The sequence below is a fragment of the Ctenopharyngodon idella genome, chromosome 14 (genome assembly GCF_019924925.1).
Source record: "Ctenopharyngodon idella isolate HZGC_01 chromosome 14, HZGC01, whole genome shotgun sequence".
Lineage (NCBI taxonomy): Eukaryota > Metazoa > Chordata > Actinopteri > Cypriniformes > Xenocyprididae > Ctenopharyngodon > Ctenopharyngodon idella.
The window spans coordinates 3,090,536-3,111,899 of NC_067233.1; the positions used below are offsets into that span (position 1 = coordinate 3,090,536).

Genomic DNA, 21,364 nt, shown 5'->3' on the forward strand with positions numbered 1-21,364 from the left:
CTTTACTGGCATGAATTAACACAAAGGAAGGCCATTCTCTTTGTGAATATCAATAAATAACAAAACAACAACTAGTAAATACAATTAAAAAGTAAAGCATGGAAGTGGGAGCCTCACTGCAGTTTATAGCTGCTCTTAATTTTGGAAATATCACCATCTAGTGGTCATCTGTAAGTCATACTTTTCCATTTTTGCTCTGAGAATTTAGATTTTAAACTTATTATTGAACTTATTAGGCAATATAACTGTTTATGAACAATCATATGAAAAGGTGCACAAATAAAAGCTCATCCTATTGCCATATAAATGACTTCGCCATGTGAACAGCATTCTTTTCCTCTTTAAAATTCACTGCAAGTGGTACCACCTGAAATTAAAACAATAACGAGATGAAAATCAGTTGTAAATCATACTCAGCACTCAAGAATGTTGTCTTCTTCAGAAGACATGAAGGTCTTGTACATTCAGAGGATTTTAGAAGCCAGCAGGCTGTTTCAAATGGCATTCAAAGGATTAGTTCACCCAAAAATGGAAATTCTGTCATTTAATTACTCACCCTCATATCGTTTCACATCCATAAGACCTTTGTTCATCTTCGGAACACAAATGAAGATCTTTTTGATGTCTGAAGTCTGAGAGGTTTCTGTCCCTCCATAGAGATCCAATGCAACTACCACTCCAAGGTCCAGAAAGGTAGGAAAAAGACATCATTAAAGTACTTAATGTGACTCCAGTGGCTTAAACTCAATTTTATGAAGCGACGCGAGTGCTTTGTTTGCACAAAAAAAAACATAATTTACCACTTTACTCACAAAAAAATGATCTGCAATACACGTTCACGAGAGCATCACGACGCATGCGTTTTGTGTTCAGACTCGCACGTCAACTCAACGCACATGTGCGAGTGTTCACGAGAGCATCACGACGCATGAGTTTTGTGTTCAGACTCGCACGTCAACTCAACGCACATGCGCGAGTGTTCACGAGAGCATCACGACGCATGAGTTTTGTGTTCAGACTCGTGCGTCAACTCAACGCACATGAGCGAGTGTTCACGAGAGCATCACGACGCATGAGTTTTGTGTTCAGACTCGTGCGTCAACTCAACGCACATGCGCGAGTGTTCACGAGAGCATCACGACGCATGAGTTTTGTTTTGTGTTCAGACTCGCACGTCAACTCAATGCACATGCGCGAGTGTTCAGAGAGCATCACGACACGAGTTTTGTTTTGTGTTCAGACTCGCACGTCAACTCAACGCACATGCGCGAGTGTTCACGAGAGCATCACGACACATGAGTTTTGTTTTGTGTTCAGACTCGCGCGTCAACTCAATGCACATGCGGGAGTGTTCACGAGAGCATCACGACACATGAGTTTTGTGTTCAGTCGCACATCAACTCAACGCACAAGCGCGGGTGTTCTGAACAGCATCACGACGTATGTGTTTTGTGTTCAGACTCGCATGTCAACTCAACGCACATGCGCGAGTGTTCACGAGAGCATCACGACGCATGAGTTTTGTGTTCAGTCGCACGTCAACTCAACGCACATGCACGAGTGTTCACGAGAGCATCACGACGCACAAGTTTTGTGTTCAGACTCGTGTCAACTCAACACACATGTGCGATTGTTTATGAGAGCATCACGACGCATGAGTTTTGTGTTCAGTCGCACGTCAACTCAACGCACATGCACGAGTGTTCACGAGAGCATCACGACGCATGCGTTTTGTGTTCACGCGAGAGCTGACATTGTTGCGTGAACACGCCTTGGATAATATTATTTTGTAAATAAAGTGGTAAATTATGTTTGGGTTTTTTTGCACAAACAAAGCACTCACGTCACTTCATAAAATTGAGTTTAAGCCACTGGAGTCACATGGCGTACTTTAATGATGTCTTTACTACCTTTCTGGATCTTGGAGTGGTAGTTGCCTCGGATCTCTATGGAGGGACAGAAAGCTCAGATACTTCATCAAAAAGATCTTAATTTGTGTTCCGAAGATGAACGAAGGTCCTGCGGATGTGGAATGACACGAGGGTAATAAATGACAGAATTTTCATTTTTGGGTGAACTAACCCTTTAAGTAAAAAATTCTGTAATCTTTTATTCTCCCTAATGTTCATACATAATTTCAGTTTTACACTAAAGAAGGCTTAAATAGCCAAGTGCAGTCACAGAGTCATAGACTTTTATAGCATATTTTTGTTCTTTTTGGAGCTTGACACGCGTGGTCAATATGAACTGTAGTTAGTATAATACTTCAAAAATTCTCCTTTTGTCTTTAATGAAAAAAAGAAAATCTTTTCAGTGTGGAACATCATGAGGGTGAGTAAACAGTGACAGAACTTTCTATTTTGGGGAGAACTCACCCTTTAACTGCAGACAATGGGCAAACCTCATTTGCTTTGCCTCAGTTGCCTCAAGGTGAGTAACCGCTCTCTGATGACCCTGTTCTCCTCTACCATTTTCTTGATTGTCCTCAATACATCCTGTTTTGTTTGGGACTGATGTGGAAAAACAACACAGGTCATGATAATGAAAATAAAATAAAAAAAAACCTATACCAAACCCACCATTTCCTCCACAGCCTGAGCATCTCTTTGTGGGAATCCAAAAGTATCAGATGAGGGCCCTATACACACACAAACAGAGAAATGCAACTGCATTCATTCTGATGAACACAACTGAGTCTTATATGAAGACTTGTGCGTTTTATATGACTGTATGAGAGGCTGTGCTCCGCGCGCACCTCTACGAGCGTCACGTTCGGCGCGCTGTAATTTCCCGCCTTCGGATTCCCTCAGATTAACCGTAGATTTCTGCGAGGTCCTCATATTCGAGTAAAACCTCAAAAGATGGTTTGTTTTCATCTTTTTTAAAAAACGTGGTGTTATTTCTGGACTTTTGGTGAAGAGCAAGGGTGAGGGAGTCGCCTCAGTCAGCCTGTTCATATTCCTACACAGTTTGTGTTTGCTATTTTCCCCGGTACGCCCTGATGTCTTGTCCGTTTGGGACATCTGAGAGCTGAAGCTCGGTGTGTAGAGTAATTTACGGTAAGTTGCCATTGTTAACGATGACACCACACTTTACGAACTAAAATAAGTTATTAAAAAAAGTTTTGTTTCACGTAATGTAAAACTTAAATTAAACTGTTCAAATTAATTAGCCTACCACCAGAAAAGGTCGAGGTTATCAACGGTAACTTCACGTTTGAAATCGAGGCTCTACGCAGTGCAAATAACCCGATGCCCTTAAAGGAACAGTTAACGCAATAATGAGAGTTCGTTAAAGTCCCCCGTAGTCAATAATTTTATCATTTAAAACTTATCTTTGATCACTAAAATGACACATTTAAACATTTTTCCCGTGAAAAAAAATTCTTAATGCCTTAAAATAGCTTGAATGTAACTCTGCACCCTTCATTTATTATATGCGGATGATATGCTAATTAGCCCCGCCTCCACTCACTCGCACGAGCTCAGAGATCCACTCGGTCAATTGAGGTAAACACTGCACAATGGTATGGCTTTTTACAATGTAGTACACACGACGATAATTAATATGATTAGCCTTCAAACAGCTGCTAATAATGTGTTGCTAATGTAAGTAAGTAATATGGTTCATCATAACATCGTAATTTACATAATTATTGTAAAATCTATCCAATTTTTTATGTCAACAGAAAAATATCACCACATAGACATATAAACAATATTGAAAACTTGATTTTTGCCACTGGACTTTAATTATTTTTTCACCCTCATGTTTCATGTTCCAAACCCATATGACTTTATGTAATTTGCTTAATATAGCCTACAGCAATAACATTAGACAACGCAACACAAACACATCAATTATATTCTTTCCTATTGACCTCAAAAGTTAATTTATTGATATCTCAGACAAAATCTAATTTTTAATTATTTTTTTTTTTATCATAAACGTAATACCAAGATGAGGAGCCACTGGTGTAAAATCCGTATCAAAAATATATTTTTAATTTTGATAAATATATTTATATCAACATTACCACACAACGAGAGGACTTCCATTTATAAACCACAATTTTGTGTGGTATTGATTATACTACCGCCAGAGGGTGCTGTGTGTGCCTCTGCAGTAATCGTGTGTAAGTGACCTCTAGATCAGAGTGCCTGCATGCTCAAATGCTATACTGTTGCACTAGATTATTCACATATAATAATAATAATATGCATTGCAGCATGAGATGCTCTAAGTGATGCAAGTGAATACACAGTTTAGATGTACTTATGTACATATAATCATGAGGCCAGCTCCATTAATACACCTTCAAGCTATAGTAAAAACACTAATCAATCTTAGTAATTCCAGAATAACCAAGGTCTCACCCTGATGTCCTCCTTGTAATCATAATACTGTCTTTTAGGCAGCATGCGCTGTATCAGACAAGCTAAAAATAGATTTGACCCCATTCGCAGTCAGTGTGCCAGAAGCTTACATGCATTTCCTATTCTGCTCTGTTAAAAGACGATGCCTAACACTTTGATTTTATGTAGGTTGAATTAAATTAAACACAACATGAATCCAAAGGTTTCATCGATAACTTTCATGGTTAAGACAAAGACCCCCAGCATTTCCTGCAATCAAGTTTATTCATTCAACATTTCACATTACAAATACTTGAAGCATTCTGTTATAAATATTTAACCGCAAATAATCAAGACTCGACTACCAAAGCACATGTATGACTAAATGATATTTTTCTTTACATAAACTCCATATGGATGTAAAATATAAAAATTAAAACTTTTAAATGACATAGCAAAAAAATTGTTCCTCTTATAAAAATCTATTGATAAATACACCTTCCCATACAGTTATAAACTATGTAAATTTAAATAAGCAGTTACATAGAGAATTTTCTGATATTTTTTTTCTTATCCTTCTGTAGACATGAAGCACAATATAGTGATTATTAAAACTAGAAAATCTAATAAGTGTACTGATCAAAAACTATAATCAAAATGACAATTATTACATTCCAATTAAAAATATATCAGTAAATGGTTGAAACATTATTCACTTAATATTTACATTGTAATCACAGTAGCATGAACTCAAGTAGGAAAATATGTGAATACATAAAAGTAAAAACACCTATAATTTCAGTGGTATTTTTTTTTTTTTTTTTACTGTATAAATCAGAGAATAATAAAGTTTATAATGGCTGAAGGAGAGATTGTGAGGTGAGACATGTTGAAAGTAATGGATTTGCACATACGTGGTTATATTAGGTCTCTGGGAAAAAAAGTATTGCACAGATCTCACTGTCAATATTTTGAAAGTGTATTCAAGTAAACCCTGAATCAATATATGACTAAATCATCCTCTTCTTTTTGTCAACTAGTAAACACAGTAAAGTGGGGTATGCACAGTTCGTGCACGGGTAAGGTACATAACTCAAAATGTTGAAAAAGGGTTGAAACAAAAGTACTATTAAAGCAAGTGAAAATAATTAAACCTTATTAATTTAGCTCATGCGTACCTAATGAATAAATTAACCTTGTTGCCTCTCAGAATTATACATAACAGTAAACATTGATATTTCAATATGGAACATTCATCATTGTGATACAAGGTGCATCCTAACGTTACTCTAATTTACATTGTTAATTATTTTATTTTCTACAGCCAATAATGAGGGAGGTATCATCATTCTCATAACTGATAGAGGGTAGGTACTGGATAGGTATATATTTCTACATGTACCACACATTTTAAGGAATTTGTGTCATGCTAGATTTACTTTGTCCATTAAGATAGAAAATAACACTTTTGCATTTTGCAAATATTAGATATTAGCTTCAACAATACAGTCACCTAAATATATATATATATATGCGACAATCTAGGGATTTCAGAACGTAAATACATAAAAACCTAAACAAAATTATATTAGCTTTTTTCTTTTCCTTAAGGTATGCTTGCATTTTAACCAGATCTCTTAGTAACAAAAGGTACAAAATCTATATTCAACAAGTGAAAAAAAAAAAAAAAGTATCACAAAAGGACTTTCCATTTGTGGAAAAAAGTGACTTGAAAAACAATATTTAGAAAAGTAGTGCATAATGGTTTTACGTCCATGACAAAATAATTAGCTATAAAACACAGTACAAAAATCAGCAGACCATGTAAAAAATAATATTTGTTTTTCAAATTCTTTGAAATGTGCTCAGCTACTGCAATGCTCAGTTAGAACACCGATTAACCCATGGCAAAAACCCATGCAGTAAAACACTATCAATGCAACACATGGTAATTCCTCATTAGCAAATACAACATTGAGTTAGCTTTTAGCACAAAATCCCTGACAAATGAGCCAAAGTTACTGCTATAACCATTACAAGAATCATACATACTAGTGAATAGAATTCAGTTTTTTTTAAACCCATCAAAACCAATTATGTTTTTAAGCTTTCTATCATTTTAAGCTTATATATATAGATATTCATTGTATCATAAACAGTAGGACATCTCGAAGGCTCATCTTTGGTTTGCCCGACCAAAAAAACTTGTGTATCAAGCACAACTGCCTCTCTACTGTTCTTAGTTGTTGTCCTTAAGTCTTATGCTTGATTAAGTAATAGGTAAATTGGATGTAGTTTAATAGTAATCTTTACAGAATGCTTCAGGATTTGTATCCTGAATATTACAGTATTTGAGCATTGTTTAGGATTAGAACCTCTAAAGGATTTTAATAACTACATCCTTTTTTTCTTTTTTTTTTTGGCTAAATCACAAAGATTTGCCTTACACGTTAGAACCAGTCCATATAATCCATTCCAGAATAGGTTGCAGTCTCTTGTTAGTTGTTACTGTGTATTTTGTTGAAAGGAGTAACTATGATTCCACATTTGTCATGCAACCATTTAAGATTAGTCAGTGAAATAGCAAATCTCAACATTAAAGTCATATAAATGAGGCTTGAATCCTTACATTTCCAGCCTCTTTGTGGATAGCCTTCAACAAATTCAAGTGAAAATATGACCCATCACAAACAGAAGATGACGCTCCAAGAGAATAAAGATAGAACAGTAATTCAAGTCAGGCTAAACATCTATATATTTTTTTTTTTTTTTAAATCTAATGCATTCAAGTCTTCATGCGCACCAATGTAGCTTTTCAACAAAAATCAGGATTATACCATTTTCTTTTAGCATTTTCTTCTGCAAAAAAAAAAAAAAAAAAAAATTAAAAACTTAAGAATAAATACAATTTTAGACTTAAAAAAAGAACTCTAAATAAAAAGGACTTAGCAAAATGAAAAGTGCATGTATACGAATAGCACAGCCTTGGCCTCCCAGATCAGTTCCAGCGGAAGGAGATGTGACGAGGTCGGTCTCCTCCCTCCTTCACTAAAGGCTTGTGAAACTCCCGTCCGGCACGCGAGTGAATGGCTGCCCAGCAGTATTCACAGTAGTACTGAAGACAAGTGACATTAGCACAGAAGAACGGAGCAAACTTGCCCCCACAACGCGTGCCCTGACACTCATCGCACAGCTGGTCATCCAGAACATATGGCTTCACTTCCACCTGGGAAAGGGAGACACTTTTAGCTTAGCACATGTAAAGGAAGGCTGGCCCTGGCCATGAAGAACAAAAGAATTAGGAACATAAACCATTGAAGCAAATAAGGCAAAGAGTCTGACATTATTGTAGTATACAGTAGATCAGATCTCTATGGAAGCTTGTTTCCGCCATGAAAAGAAAAAAAAAGAAAAAGAAAAGGTAATTGCGACTTTCTCAAAATTGTGTGAAATAAAGTCAGAATTACGAGTTAAAGTCAGAATTGCAAGTCAAAGTCAGAATTGCGAGATATAAACTTGCAATTGCGAGTTTATAGCGTAATTCTGAGAAAAAGTCAGAATTGCAAGATATAAAGTCAGAATTGCGAGTTATAAGGTTGGAATTGTGATATAAACTGACTTTTCCTCAGAATTGTTTATATTTAGCAACTGTGAGTTTACATCGAAATTCTGAGGGGAAAAAAAAAAGTCTTAATTGTGAGATATAAAGTCGCAATTCTGACTTTCTCGCAATTGCGATTTATTCAATTCTGACTAAATGTATAACACGCAATTCTGACTTTATATCGCGCAATTGCGAGTTTAAATCTCGGAATTCAGAGGAAAAAAGAAAAAGTTAGAAGTGTGATATAAAAGGTCGCAATCACTTTTATTTATTTATTTTTTATTTAGTGGTGGAAACAAGCTTCCATAGACCTCTATTTTCTTTTAAAGGCTTATTTTCTTTTTACACTGCAAGTAACACTTTAACATGAAAAACATTACAAAACTTAACAACCTTACGGTGTTTATTTTAAATAATAAATAGAGTAAGTTCACGGACCAGACATAAACTCTTTAAAAAGGACCATCTAGAGAACTTAAGATTTTAAGTTTGCACTGCGGGTTGAATTTAGACTGCAGATCTTTAAATGCCAACCACTTTGCACTCTCTGCGCAAAATCTAGACAGAGACATCGCCCAAAAAAACAAAAAACAAGCAGTGCATAGACTTAGGCCATATAAAAATGACTGCAGGCGAAAACCCTGCAGTACATGGTGCTGACATTTGATATATGGAAGAGCTAAAGAACTTTGTTCAGCGAAGCAAAATGAGATTGACTATATCAGTTTGCATATACATTGCTTAAAGCTCCAACACCCACTCACCCGTTTATCGATCTCTCCGTGTTGCAGTTGCACAAAGCGAGCACTGATAGCAGCAATGTAGCTCTGTTGATTGGAGAAGGCCACCCGTCCAGCCCCTTTGGGATACTTCAGCTCAGGGTCAGTGTCAATGCCAGCATAACACACCCCGCCGTACAGTCTGTCCATAATCATTGCGAGCTCCACTGTCATGGGGTAACACATCAATTAAAAAAAAATAAAATAATAATAATAATAATATAGCAATCAACTGGGTTCAAGTGCTATAAGGACTCATTTATAAAAAAAAAAAAAAAAAAGGTATTATGTATTATTTAGCAAGCCTGTTACCACCTAGATCATAAAAGACCATGTTCAGTCAAAACATGCAATTTACTAAGGAAATCTGTTTTAAAGCTCTTTAACAGTTTTTGAGGTTGAGCCAAAAACCCAGGACTAGTTTGCAAAAGTGGGTTTTTAAAATAATCTCCAATATTTATCCAGCCTCTTAAGAAGACCTCAGATGACCAACACCTGGCGCCAACTCCTGCGAGGACTTAAGATGACGCAATATCTGGATCAACATGAACATTCCCAAATTTCTATATATCCTAATTATTGTTAATATGTAATGCATTATTTCCAGGAGCTCATTGCTTTTACCTTCAATTAAATGGCTAACAGTGATTGTAAATTAAATTGCCTAAATTATTACATTATTAGCTAACTGCATTCTCTAAACTGTAACTTTGACATGCATTCTCTGTAAAGCTGCTTTGAAACGATATGTATCGTGAAAAGCGCTATACAAATAAATGTGAATTTAATTTAATTTAATGAACGATCCGATTGACAGCGGTGGTCCTACACCTTGGACAAAGACACCGCATATCGGTTTTCAAATCGGACTGGGGTGCATTTCCCAAAAGCATTTAAAAAAAAAAAAAAAAAAAAAAAAAGCATAGCCAACTAAACAAACAAACAAACAAACCAAACAAACAAACCAAACATCGCAAGTTCCGTCGTTAACATAGTTTAACGATTTTGTTTTTCCCAAAACCATAGTTCAAACGAACATTCGCAAACTGCATCGCAAACTTGTGCAGCTGGAATGACTCTTGAGCTGTCGAATATATACAAATGTCATTTACATATTTTAGTTTGTCAGTAGATTTTAAGCACCATTTTTGAAGAGTGCACACATGTGTATGTGCTGTAGTACTTAAGAACGAGCCAATGATTGAAATCTGGAAATAAAGCACAAAAAAAAAAAAAAAAAAACTGAGAAAAATGAGAATTAGTCCTCTGATTCGATGTCCGTAATTTCTAGAAAAAAAAATCTAGCATAAGTTCAACCTCAAACAGATTCATTTAAAGAAGTTATTACTGACACTGCATGATATTCACCAACGTGGTTGAACGACAGGTTTGCGACAATACGGTTTCGGGAAACAGTCGTGACTAGCTAGTTGATTTGTTCGACGATGCATCATACTATGGAAGTGAAGCAGCGAGTTACGTCATTGTACGGGTAACACACCCCTGCATGTTGCATAGCTATAGCAGTTTGTTTTTTTCCATTTTATAGCGTCATTGAGTGGCCAGTCACCACATCCTTTTTCAAGCGACCATAGTTTGGTGCAATTATCTCATTCCGTTCAAGAGGGATAGCGGTTTTAGTAAAAGTGGCCACACCCACTTCGAACGTTTTGATGTCCCGTCGCGGATGTGAATCGAAATTGACTTTTTTTGATAATTACTGAATATCAAGACTCCAGAGAATCTTTCTGCACTGGTTTGGTTTCGATCGGATGAAAAACGTAGTTTTAGAAGTAGGTTTTTTTGAAAAATCCAAAAATTTCCATCCCTCAAAGTTTCGAGTCTCTATATCTTGCGGTTTGGAAGTTTGGAGAATGCTGATCCTTGGAAATTTTAACAATTACAATAGAGTTTCATCACTATGCGCTTGAACCCCTAATAAATAGAAATAATAATTTAAAAATGGCTCCCAAAAACACTCTCATACTCAATACATCAAGTGCGTAATGCAATAATCGTACTACAACATGCTTGAATTCTGTAGCATCAAGACTGAGTTAGAGTAAAATTTACTAGATGATGCTTACAACACACAAATAATAATTTGCAAAAACCTTATTGTATTTACTTTGACAACTAAAAAGGAAAATGTTTTTGGGATTATCTGAAAGCCAAACAAACCAGCTCGTAGAGGTCGTGGAACTCCCCCAACAAAGATCGTTTTCCTGGGGTCAAGGGGTTGAGAGCCATCCATCACAAAGTCACTGTCGTTCAAATTCCAGGGTCGTATCTGGACCTAAAGATGTACAGCAAATATCACTGTGTTTCTACTAAATTCCACTGGTATAGGTAACAGTGTTGGAAGCAGGTTACAACTTGCAGGTTTATATTTAACTTTAAAATGCGCTACTAATTATTCATGACTTGCATAAGAGCTTAAAAATAAAATCACACAGGAACAGCAGCAGACATACAGCCTTTTCATGAGGTCGCCTGCCCATCCAGTCCTGATGGCTAATGGTAAACGAACTTGGCTTGCGGTTTTCAAAGGAGGCTCAAACCCCCAATAATGGTATTATGTACAATGAGAGAAATGGAGAAGGGAATGCCAGAAGAATTGTTGCTAGCATATGATTGTAATTATGATTGACAGGACTGAATGATTAGGCTCCTCATGAACCTACGTTAGTAACCATTTAATTTCTTACTGGTTTGTCTTTGATTGTAGGGCTAGAGACACAGAGATAAAGCTTCCCGTCCTCTTCCATACAGGCGTCAATCAGTGCCTGGACTGAGCTCTCGTCTTGAAACAGGAGGAACGCGTAACCTGGAAGACAACAGGTTCACTGAGGGTATGTATGCAAGAAGCAACCAGCAGTCACTTTCAGTAACCTTCACGAGTAGCCTTTGCTTAGGGCCCACTGATGCTATTCATCTTGAGCTTGGCTTTAAACAATGGTTTGCAAATATTTAGGATTACAGAATTAATCAGCTAAAATGAGAAGCTGATGTCTGCATGACTCATTTCTTCATAAATGTAAGAGTCCTTGCAAATGAACTCACCTTTCGGTGGAAAATAAGATTTGCTTTCTGCTTTGTGAGGCCAGTCCACAAACAAATGTCCAAAGCGTCGGAAACTGGCGGTGATCTCGTCTGAAATTGTATACACAATACACATGACGTGTTTGTTGTTGCGCACTTTAAAAAACCTGGAGAGCAACCCTTCTTTTCCCTTAGTACCTTCGTCTATGTCTGGAGGTAGACCACCGACAAAGACCTTGCGAGAATATCGCTCAATGCGTTCACCGTTCTGGTGAGGGAAACCGTGTGGTGAGCCCAGTCCACTCAGACTCTGATCAGACCGCTCATCCTCTCCGTAACTCCGCTCATCCTCCATGGGAAACAATGATGAGTGGCCTGTCACACAAGAGCCCCAAAAGCCATTTAGCGGAACTGATGCTGAAGTCGCCTAACAAACCTTTATATGTATAGAAAAGCTGCTGTAGATCTTGTAGAGAAGCAATTAACAGGGTTCCTACGCAGTTTGGAAAAGTATGGAATTTGATTTGAGTAATTTTCAGGTCTGGAAAAGTATGGAAAAAAGAAAGTGTTTCCAGAGTATTTCCCTTATACAGTTTTCTGAAATATAAAATTAAGAATTTCTAAAAAATAAATTAATCATACAAGCAGAGTGATTTCATAGCAAAAGTTTATGACTGAATGAATTTAAGGTGCACATTTTCATTACGCAAAAACTGTTTTTACCATAAGCGAGTCTCTTTTGAACTTCACTAAATTAATGTGTACATGCCAAAACTATATCGTTGGGATCACTTTCAGAATGCTTTTTTTCCAGCTGTTGAATTATAAGTCACTGACAGCCAATCAGAATCCATTCCAATTTAAGAGCTCGCACATTTAAAATGGCGGTCGACATTGCGGAGAAGTTAATCGCTGAGGTCCAGAAAAAGCCACCACTGTTTGACAAGTCTTTTCAAGGATACTTTAAAGAAAATACCCTCGGAATAAATGGTGAGAAGTATTAACAATATATGCCAGGCTAGCAAACAGTGTAACAAAATTACCTCAGATATCCAGCGCTAGTTTCGACAACATTGTCTTGCTTCCTTTGAAGTTGCAGTGAAAAAGACTAGGCGTTGTTTTTATTCCACTATATTGACTTCGTCAGGTAAATTCACTGTTAGATTAGATTGATTACACTAGCTATTCAATCGAAACAGCATGCTGAGGACATCTGCTGGTTAAAAACATTTTACACACTTTGAAACCGCAGCGTGTGAGCTTAGAATAAACAGACAGTTATTGTTCATTGGTGTGGACGCAAATATTATGTTATCGTTCTTGGTGTGATCGGTGCTTTACAATATCAAATTGATGCGTCAGAGGTGAATATGTGCAGCAGGGATGTGAGTTTTCCATATTTATATGGATTTCTGTATTTTCCAACCGGTAAAGTGTGACCTACGTGAATTGAAATTGAGAAACAATTACTGAAACTGTGAAATGCTACGTTTACTTGTACATTTATTTCATGCACCGATTGCTTCCGACAGCGCTGCACGAGCTCGCAGTGCCATCTGTGGGACACCATGTTAGCATAGGTTCAAATGTTATTGCCGTTATGATTATAATTATTTTTATTTTTTTTATTTTACAGTACAATTTATTGCAATAGTAAAATATTTCTTTAAGAATTTAATAAAAAATAAAAAATATTGTTAATAATAATGCTGTATGAACCATTTAAAATGTTAAATATGGTCAAGGTTTGGAAATTTAAGTATGGAAAAGTACAGAAATTTGAAATTGTGAAGGAACCCTGAATTAACACCCATCCACATTTGAATACAATGAGAGATCAAAGTTTCTAAACACAACAGAGTACAGAAACCTTGCCTGGCAACCAACACAATTTAACACAAAGGCATGCTGTAACTTGAGAAGAAATTACATGAACAAACAAAGTATAAATACACTTCCAAGATCTTTACCTCGTCGCCTTCCGTAATTCCTTGCTGCATGTGAAATAAGACAGAATAAACTTAAGGAAAGACTTAGAAATTGCAATCAGATGCTATCGGTCTAAAACACTGTTGGTAGAAATGGATGATATTTGTATTAAATGCACAATAGCACATGCAATTAGGAGACATATACGTCCACAGGTTTTGGAAAGCATAAGGTAACCTTAAGCAAACATTGAAAGATCATTTGGTTTGCCACATTTGTGCTATTCAAATATATAATCCTATATTATAAAGAATTCTTCACCTTGATCTAAAAAAAGTACCATAAATTATGTAACAATGTGCAAACAACCAAACCAGTTCTGTGCAAAAAACTACGTCAAACTCCCCAGTGTTTGTCCTAGATTAGCCTTCAAATCCTGAAGGTAGCTTAGGTGATATATTGGGAGCGTCTCCATGCCCCTTCTTTCAGCCTATTCTGTGGCTGTGCTTTCTGAAACACATCCTATGGCACAAATACATCACAAATCCCTAAAATATTCCAAAACTAAACATAGAACTGGGTTGTGTATGTGGGTTACTTGAACACAAGGAAAATGTTAGTATGGGGGACAGTTTTTATTTGTCATATCTGTTATGACAAGAATGGAAATGACAAACGTATTTTTTGACTTTGGTTGGGGAATAAAAATTTGGAGTTTCGGGGAAATCAAACATTATAATACAGCAAATATGAACAAAAAAATAATAATTTTGCAAGACCTGATGCAACATACACACTGAGACTACTGTGTGTTTGAGATGAGATTGTCCATGAATCCAGATTTTAAGACCCAAAATATCAAAAAGGGCATCCAAAAAAAAAGCATGCATGATGCTGCAAATATAAGCATAAAGCCAAGTAAACCAAGGCTATATTTGGTTATTTTGAGAAAGAATCTATACAATGCATTTAAATATGCTATACTGAGCATTTGCTATGAATAACATTGAGTCATAAACAAGTATAACCTAGACAATTGACTTGCTGTGCCTGGCCTAAAAATTCTAAATGATTAATCATTTTTATTTTCAAAAGATACTCAATTTATTCGTTCAGACTCATGTGAGGCAGGATCTGTAATGATGGCAGTGAGTAATGTACCTTTCAAAGAATCCTGCTCGGCTCTCATGATGTCGATCAGAGAGTTCTCTAGAGAGTGCATGCTGAAACCATCAAAGGACCGACTGCGCTCCTGCAAAAACGACAAGGGAGACGTGATTAGACTTTGTCATTCTGCCTTAAAAGTAATAAATGGATTTTATAAAATAATGCAGACAAAGTTCTGTTTAAGCAACATTAACAGTTTCTGAAACTCACCATAATTCACATAATTTTGTTTTGAACTTGAATATCAGTAAAATTGCAGATGATATAAATCATGCCACCAGCTAGGGCCCACATTAACATACAGAGACTGACACAGTTGGGCACTTGATGTGTACAACAATAGTGCCATTAGATAAATTAATACGTCAATCAAGGATTCCTTCCTAATTCTCTGTGTAACAAGACTGTTTGCTTGCAAAAGAACCCATGTTTCGCAATTCAAAAATGTATGTGTTATCTGTAGTCACCTGATTTAGGGTGCCCTCATAGCCTGGATTGACCACAAACACTTATTTTGATGAAATGCACTATTACCCATGGGTGTTATAGCACAACAATCCTGTGCTTACCAACAGAAAAAGCCTTACAAACAATACAAGGTCTGTTCTTGGTATTAGGCTACAAACTGAACAGGGAGGACACACTGAGCATGTGAAACAGCGAGTGGTTCAAACAACAACATACAGTTCAATCTCACTTGCAACAGGTAAATCATACAATTACCACAAATAATGCCAGATAAGAAATACTAATTCTAAAAGCAGTCAAATTCAAATCACAAGGTATTGTTTATCAAATCATCCACTGTTGCTAAATGTACGATAGATATGAAAGGAATCAGAATAACCTCTGACTAAATTTGGCAACATCCCTCCCTGATATTTATAAATGTTAATATCTTGATAATTGTGTTAACATGATAAATGGTTAAACGAGTATCAGACTTTCCAGTTCCCCTCCTGTTGCCTGTGCGGTGTGCCATCCCCTGATTTTGACTCACTCATCCATGTCTTTTTATATCATTGACAATCACAGCTTGCAGAAGTGGAGCAACAGCACTGCATTACTCATTTAAGCTTTGATCTATCACATTTATCCAACAAACAGGCCACATGAGTGCTTTGTCACTATCAGATTAGAATAGGCCAAAGGGAGCAAATGCAGAAAGAATCTCATCCCCAATACACGGGTCATTGACGAATAAGGTTTTCAAAAGTGTAAAAAAAAATAAATAAAAATAAATGGAGATATTATTAATTTTTACGTTTTATTGAGCATTAACAATGAGATTAATTGGTTTTTATAATCAATTAACGCTACTTTTGTCATTTTTTTACAAGATGGACAAAATTTGTCACCAAAAAAGTCATTCGGTTTAACCAAAATTTCGGTTATACCGAATGATGATATTTTCAAACAATGCTATGAGGCTCATATCTAGCTAGCTTGCTAGTTAGCTAACAAGAGGACAATCAAACATTTTATATTTAGTACAAGTTTTTAAAATATTACAACATTTTCCATGTTTTATAGCGGTTGTACCGAATGACCTGATGTTTCGGGACATGCGTATGAGCAAGTGAAAACATGAATTTTTCAAATAGTTAAAAGAGAGTTAGTTACTTTACTTCATGACCATGTGGTCCTTTGCAGGTGTCTGAATGAGGACACATCCTGTCACATGATACTGACCGCATGACTTGATCCAAAATGGTCCCTTTATATTGGTTTCTCCGAATGACATTGATGAAATTCATTTTTAGATTAATAAAAAATATATACATTTTAAGATATTTTAATCACAAATGAAATGGCTGTATTGGCCTTTGGACGGTTAAACCAAATGACCTTTTGACACTTCAAAATCTTTAAAATACCTTTATATGTAGCAAAATATAATTAAAAGCTTTTGGATTCAGTAAAAGAGATCTAGTTGTACTACCTTACATACTTTGGATGTCATATTTTTGTTTTTGGCCTTTGGCCAAAACAGACCCGTCACGTCATTGACCCACATCAATAGCTAATAATTAAGACTGAGCTTTAGTTACCTGAAATGGAAAGATGCTATCATTGCGATTTATGGTATCCTCCATCCAGGGTTTTGTGTTGAAGCCGGAATTGTTGCGGGGATACTTTTGCGTTGGTGTCTGGTTATTTGGAAAAGACTTCTTTAAAGGCGAGATCGAGTTGAGGGGATTGACCCCTCCATTCAGCCCTCTTCTATACTCCCGTCCCTGAGAGCTCCCCCAGCCTCCATACCCTCCACCTGGGCTCCACGAAGTTGAAGACGGAGTGGAAGAGGGGCTCTGATAGCTTCCCCAAGGTGACGGAGGCTTACTCAAGTTATTCCCCAAATGGGGCAACTGGTTGAAAGCAGCACTGCGGTGGGAAAAGGGAGGCGGATGGGGGCTCGGTGAGGATCTGCGGTGCTGATTATGAGGGTGTTGGAAATGGGGATGATGAGATGGATGGTGCTGAGATAGAGGCCCTATCTGGTGAGAGAAATTCCCCCCGAATCCTGTATTGGTGTGATGAGAGAAACTCTGAAATAGCAGCGGAGGAGGAGCATTGTTAGTAGTAGCAGCCTGATTGAAAAAGCCAACCTCTTCAATCAAGGTAGAAGGGTTAGGGGGTATAGCAGTGGACCAGCTGCTGAAGCCAGTAAGGGACGATGAAGAAGAGCTACTGGACTGTGCTAAAGTACCAATACCAGATGTCTCCTGATAGTCAAAGCCTGATAACACTGGAGATTCAAGCCGCAGTGCCTCTTTTCCGTTAGCATTCTCCATGGTCCCTTTCTCCAACTGATTCTCCTCTGGCATGGTGTTGTCCAAATCCGATATGATTCCTGGTGCTTCTTGGTGACCCGGTGGAGAGAGTGTCTGCTTGTCTTGACCTTCCTGACTCTCCAGTTGTGGCTGTGAAGCCTTGGACGTCTCAGACTCCAAAATATCATCTTGCATGTTAGAGTGGGTCGTCACAGCTGGGAAAAGCCAAGCAGACCCAACACTTCCACCATTGGTAGTGTTGTTGTTGCTGATGAAAGCTGGAGGGCTTGGAGGAGCGTTCTGGTGGTGGACCGTATGCTGCAGGTGTGGATGAACTCTTACCGGAAAAACTGATTTGTTTGCAGCGTTGTTTTTAACCAGAAAGCCGTAATCCCCCATTTATGTAGCTTAATCGTGTAAATCTTCACTTGTGTGTAATTCCCTCAGTTTCTCTTAATACCCTTGTGTGTGTGAGAGAGAGATGAGAAATATTTAGAATACTAAACAGCTAATGAATCATCATCCAACCATTAATACATTCATATGCGACCCTGGACCACAAAACCAGTCATAAGTCGCACGGGTATATTTGTAGCAAAAGCCAACAATGGGTCAAAATGATCGAATTTTCTTTTATGACAAAAATCATTAGGATATTAAGTAAAGATCATGTTCCATGAAGATATTTTAAATACATCAAAAATTTATTTTTGTGAGTGGATATGCATTACTAAGCACTTCATTTCTCAATATTTTGCACCCTCAGATTCCAGTTTTATCTCTGCCAAATATTGTCCTATCCTAACAAACCATACATCAATGGAAAACTTATTTATTCAGCTTTCAGATGATATATAAATCACAATTTCAAAAAAAATTGAGCCTTACGGCTGGTTTTGGTCACATATGCATTCTCTAATATACACTTACGACCTTTGCCGTCACACACAGTGCTGTTATATCATGGATTTATTCACTTAATAAAAAACAAGAGGAAAAGACGCTGCAATGAGAAACGCCATGGGGAGTGCATTGTTGATTTCATCTTCCAAGCAAAACGGGGTCGTCTTTAAACACATCACGACTAGTCATCATGACACAGGCCACCTTATCTAATAATTCAGCACGCCCGCTGATGGAGGATTTTCACGCACGCATTTAAAGCATTGTCATCGCAAATGATTCAAGAAAATGCAATTGACCTACCGGCGCTCTTCCTTATTTCAGCAATGACCTCCTCTCTCTCAACCATTTAAATACAGGAAAATGTTGACGTTTCAGTCTATGTGCGATAGGGTCAATCCTCAGTCCAAATTTTATCTTATAAATTCTCAAATTTACATTGACGCGTCGATTAAATCGTACGGTTGTGATGCCGAACGCTACTCGGTGGATTTCTAGTACATTTGCTTCATAAGCAACACTAAATTACTTCAGATCCCACACTGCAAACGACAGCGTTCGTGTTCTGGTTTCTTAATGACACCGTGCATCGCAGTCGGCGTTATAATAAAGACAGCGGCTAAAAACGATCACGCGTCATCGTCGGCCAGCAATTTACACTCGACACATTTTGGCTGTCTTTGCTAAAGATTTGTCCGAATCTACATTGAGAATGATACAGGTTTTCTTACGTTTCCAAGTTGCAAGGACGGGCTGCGGATGACCATGGTTTGTGAGTGTTGCAACCGACCAACCAATCCAGTTGAACTTCCGTCTTTAACCCCGCCCTTGTATAGTAGAATCTCCGCCCAGGTTTGAGTAAACGCGGCCTTTGATTGGACCGGAGAATTCCAGCCACACCTCTTTCTCAACCAGTTACCTTCTATCACCGAGAGAAGGGTGGCTGTACCTGCCCAGAATGTAAATACTTAATAGAACCGGCTTTGAAATGTTTAAATATTTGCTGTCTAGACCGCGTCTTTCTCTAAACAATAAAATATGTAATAATAAATAATATATATAATTAATTTACTGAGTGCCTGTAATGAACCGGCATGAGTTCATATGGTCTATAAATGAAAAACAGCTTATTTTTAATTATTGTATGTGTTGTCACATTGGTATAGGTTTTGAATAGCAAAAGTTGAGAGCGAAATATGAGATGAACTTAAGCATTTTCTTGGTCTGGAAAACCTAAAAAAAAAAAATAGCCTAATGAACATTTTTCTGTCAGGTTTTAAGGAGAAATATTGGATGATGGATTCCTGCCTTGTTTTTGTTCACATTCAGTCAGTCTGCACACTGCTGTTACTAATGGGTAGACACAGTCTATATCTTTTTAATGATGGGTTTAGAGGCTCAGGGATGCCTTCAGTAGGCCAGTTCTGGTGCTCACTGCAGCCTGCAATCCCATTAAAGTAAGCTGCTACTATTTTCAGCCTGTAATCGAGTTTTAGCGCTTGACTATTCATGCCTGGACCAGATCAAAATCAATCCATTTCTCTGCAGCACTGGATTAAAAAAGTGTGCAACATCCATTGGATGAATCTGTCTCAAGTAATTCATTTTTGTGTATATGTCAATTTTAGTGTTTGTATACAGACTAATGATTTACGTGAAGGAGAAATGACATATTTGGTCTGTCTATTGAAATCAAATAAACCTTTTTTAAACCTTTGTCTAAAGTTAACCATGTATGTGCAGGGTTAGCTCATGTTAATTAAAAAAAGAAAAAGAATTATTATAAATCATGTTGAATTAAGTTAGATAAATTACCTTAACATTCACTAATTGTTTATATTCTCTAAAAAATAGCACATGTAGATATTTTGATGAAATGTATTTAATACGCAAGTTTGAGAATATATAATAATTCCTCTTGCATGCAAGACTTTCATACCACACTCTAAAAAACAACATAAACAACAGCGCTGGATCTCGTGCCGGAGATGGCTCACGTTCGGCAGGGAAACTGCTAACTTCAGACCACCGACTCCATAACCTGTCCATAAATAATCAGTGTACAATTCTAAGAACTTATTTTAAGATCCTATATATTTATATTCTGTATTTTTTTTTAATAAAATCATACAATTTTATGCTAGGCATCAGGCGTTTCCATCACGCAAACACGCAACACTCGTTTAGGTGACTCACATCGCGCCCCTGTATGTTGCTTTGCATAAAATTAAACGATATTCAGAACAATAACAAATTTTTAGATAAAATAAAACATCCACAAACCTGTATGTTACCAACGACATGCACCAATTTGATGGAGCTGCATCTCCTGAAAAGGGCGCAAAAAGCCCTCGATAAATAACTCAACCCCTGGGTTGTTACGTCCGACCCGGGAGCTGGGTAACGTAAAACCTACCCAAACACTGGGTTGTTACGTCCGACCCAGGAGCTGGGTAACGCAAAACCTACCCAAACACTGGGTTGTTACGTCCGACCCAGGAGCTGGGTAACGCAAAACCTACCCAAACACTGGGTTGTTACGTCCGACCCAGGAGCTGGGTAACGCAAAAACTACCCAAACACTGGGTTGTTACGTCCGACCCAGGAGCTGGGTAACGCAAAAACTACCCAAACACTGGGTTGTTACGTCCGACCCAGGAGCTGGGTAACGCAAAAACTACCCAAACACTGGGTTGTTACGTCCGACCGAGGAGCTGGGTAACGCAAAACCTACCCAAACACTGGGTTGTTACGTCCGACCCAGGAGCTGGGTAACGCAAAACCTACCCAAACACTGGGTTGTTACGTCCGACC

The 21,364-nt window shown here is 37.4% G+C and overlaps 2 protein-coding genes across 6 annotated transcripts in view; both read right to left on the reverse strand.

The window, feature by feature from the left end:
• si:ch211-277c7.7 (uncharacterized protein LOC100538111 homolog) lies at positions 1-3,276 on the reverse strand. Its single transcript, XM_051860430.1, has 4 exons — positions 2,756-3,276; positions 2,580-2,638; positions 2,376-2,510; positions 1-367 (listed from the first exon to the last, which is right to left on the reverse strand). Exons 1-3 carry the CDS (start codon positions 3,069-3,071, stop codon positions 2,403-2,405), a joined length of 483 nt encoding a protein of 160 aa, XP_051716390.1. The 5' UTR covers positions 3,072-3,276; the 3' UTR covers positions 1-367; positions 2,376-2,402.
• A 1,345-nt stretch (positions 3,277-4,621) lies between these two features.
• cpeb4a (cytoplasmic polyadenylation element binding protein 4a) overlaps positions 4,622-21,364 on the reverse strand; it is a 54,179-nt gene continuing 37,436 nt past the window's right edge. Inside the window, exons 1-10 of one of the 5 annotated variants that reach the window (XM_051860130.1) lie at positions 19,282-19,383; positions 16,928-18,108; positions 14,871-14,961; positions 13,751-13,774; positions 11,979-12,155; positions 11,802-11,891; positions 11,447-11,565; positions 10,920-11,034; positions 8,724-8,905; positions 4,622-7,581 (exon numbers count right to left, since the gene is read on the reverse strand). In XM_051860130.1, coding sequence (XP_051716090.1) covers positions 7,354-7,581; positions 8,724-8,905; positions 10,920-11,034; positions 11,447-11,565; positions 11,802-11,891; positions 11,979-12,155; positions 13,751-13,774; positions 14,871-14,961; positions 16,928-18,046 — 2,145 coding nt within the window. In that variant the 5' untranslated portion in view covers positions 18,047-18,108; positions 19,282-19,383 and the 3' untranslated portion in view covers positions 4,622-7,353. The other 4 variants (XM_051860131.1, XM_051860132.1, XM_051860133.1 and 1 more) reach the window with 4 other exon arrangements.

Bases quoted from the DNA above. Each gene is read 5' to 3' on its own strand.
- si:ch211-277c7.7 (XM_051860430.1), bottom strand. From the start codon at position 3,071: ATGGCAACTTACCGTAAATTACTCTACACACCGAGCTTCAGCTCTCAG. The intron at 2,639-2,755 runs GTGCGCGCGGAG...GTGTGTGTATAG, and splicing joins CGAACGTGACGCTCGTAGAG to GGCCCTCATCTGATACTTTT. The intron at 2,511-2,579 runs GTGGGTTTGGTA...TTTCCACATCAG, and splicing joins CTCAGGCTGTGGAGGAAATG to TCCCAAACAAAACAGGATGT.